At 44.7% G+C, this 1,951-nt stretch overlaps 1 protein-coding gene across 1 annotated transcript; it reads right to left on the bottom strand.

Annotated features, from left to right (window-relative positions):
* Window positions 1–237: 237 nt before the first annotated feature.
* On the bottom strand, window positions 238–1,543 carry LOC124663320 (aspartyl protease family protein At5g10770-like). Its single transcript, XM_047201043.1, has one exon. The coding sequence runs from the start codon at window positions 1,541–1,543 to the stop codon at window positions 269–271; it is 1,275 nt and encodes a 424-aa protein (XP_047056999.1). The 3' UTR covers window positions 238–268.
* Between the last annotated feature and the right edge of the window lie 408 nt (window positions 1,544–1,951).

Here is a 1,951-nt window from a genome sequence, read left to right as displayed (position 1 = left end):
TTAGTTTAATCGTGTCTATTTTTTATAATTCCGGAGCAACTAGTATTTAACTAGTTTGTGTATATTCATAGGTATCTATATACTAAAACATATTTAGATACGTGTGTATCTAGACAAATCTGCGACAAGTAATTTAGGATAAAAAAGTAATACAGATAGATAGATTAATGGATGGCGTCTTACATCGGACTGCTTGTTCCTATAAAAAAATATAAAAGGAAAAAACTTATGATATTCTAGGTACATCTTGATCTTTCTCCATGATGCACTAGATGCAGCCCTGATCCCGGAGGCCCATCGTCATCTTCTCCAGATCAACTACGGTGTGGACAGCCATGAGATGCCTGCTTCCGAGGACCATGTCACTACCATCATTCCTCTTAAAGGCTAAACAATACACCTCCTGATGCTCGACGAACATCAAATCCTCCGAGACCAATGTGATCCTTGCCCCGTCACGGAACATGATCCTTACAGTCGGTATATACATATCCTCTTCATCCCAGAAGTTTTCACGGTGAAAGCAAGTCTGCCCGGTTGATGCTCCAACTCGGTAGTACCCTAGCATCCTTTTACTCACTGCATCGATCAAACTGTCAAATAGGTGACCTGGCAGCATAGTGTACGGCGTACCGGTGTCAAAAAAACACCTCGTCGTCTGGTTCCCATTCGACTGGGCATCAAGGCTAGCTGTTCCGACCATGATGTTTGATACTTGGACATAGTACTGGTTGCCGTCAATGAAGAGTGGGGTGAAACTCAGCAGACCATGGTGTTCACTATACTGCCCAAATTGCAGGAACCCCTCCTTATGGGGATGGGGCAAGCAATATGACATGGCTCTGTACCGACGACTTAAGGTTATCTGAGAGAAGAAAGACAACTTGTTTACCGAGAGACCAAGTATTCCTGAATATTGGCCTCCAATGCCGCTAAATGAGTTGCAGCAGCCAAAGATGAATCCTTGCATCTCCTCTCTTCCATACATGAGCCGATCACTGCTCACCAATCCTACAGACATGGAATCGTCTTTGTAGGTCTGGTTATAGGAGCACTTCTGGAATGGCAGAATGCAAGTGTTGCGGGATATGGTAGCTGAAGGAACTCTGTTACAAAGGGAGGAGCGACACCTTACCACGTTGTATGTGGAAGATGCATCAGGATCAAACACCGGGTTGAGGCATCCACTACTACATGGCTCGCAGCCGACCCAGGACAGGGATGACCCGGTGTCAACTAGCACGTTGTGAGTCTTCGCCGGTGTCCCCAGTTGGATTTGAGTCACATAACTGTAGTAGTCCCACGGAATGCCGTTGGCGAGGATTGGGCCAGAGGTGTTGACTTGGTCTGTCGGGCAACTGGAGAGGCGTCCGGCCAGGCGCCGGACGTTGGCGTGATATTTTGGGAGAGCTGAAATGGATAGGGAGGAGCGGTCCACCGGGCGCATGGAGACCGGCGAGCACGGGTGCTCCCGATGGAGCAAAGTCAGGCGAACTGTCCCAGTGGAGGTAGTCCGCTGGCCCAACTTACCTGATGATAACATCACATCAACAGAAGTATATATAGATTTACAAATCAGACAATTCTTCTACTTCAATTATTTGGTAGTTACTACAGTTTACATTGGACTTATTACCATATGATGGAACACTAACTACATAGTCCGGTTTTTCCTAATTTAAAAGCCAAGACTGAACTAGAAAACAGATGTCCCATCTCCCATGCATCAACAAAAGTATATAGTACCATATGTTTACACATCAGACAGTTATACTTTATAATTGGTTGCTACTCTAATTTGATGATCCCTTATATTCTAATACTCGTCTCAGATTTAGGCAGAATATAGGCTAAAATATGTCTAGGTTCATTAAACCCGCGACGAGTATTTAAGGTTGGAGGGAGTATTTACATTTCAGATTAACTGTTACCATATGATGGAACACAACTA

This window comes from Lolium rigidum, chromosome 6, assembly GCF_022539505.1.
Source record: "Lolium rigidum isolate FL_2022 chromosome 6, APGP_CSIRO_Lrig_0.1, whole genome shotgun sequence".
Lineage (NCBI taxonomy): Eukaryota > Viridiplantae > Streptophyta > Magnoliopsida > Poales > Poaceae > Lolium > Lolium rigidum.
The sequence above is the reverse complement of the archived record's forward strand: the minus strand, read 5'-3'. Positions and strand labels throughout refer to the sequence as shown.

Coding starts and splice junctions, on each gene's coding strand:
- LOC124663320 (XM_047201043.1), bottom strand. CDS start 1,543: ATGTTATCATCAGGTAAGTTGGGCCAGCGGACTACCTCCACTGGGACA.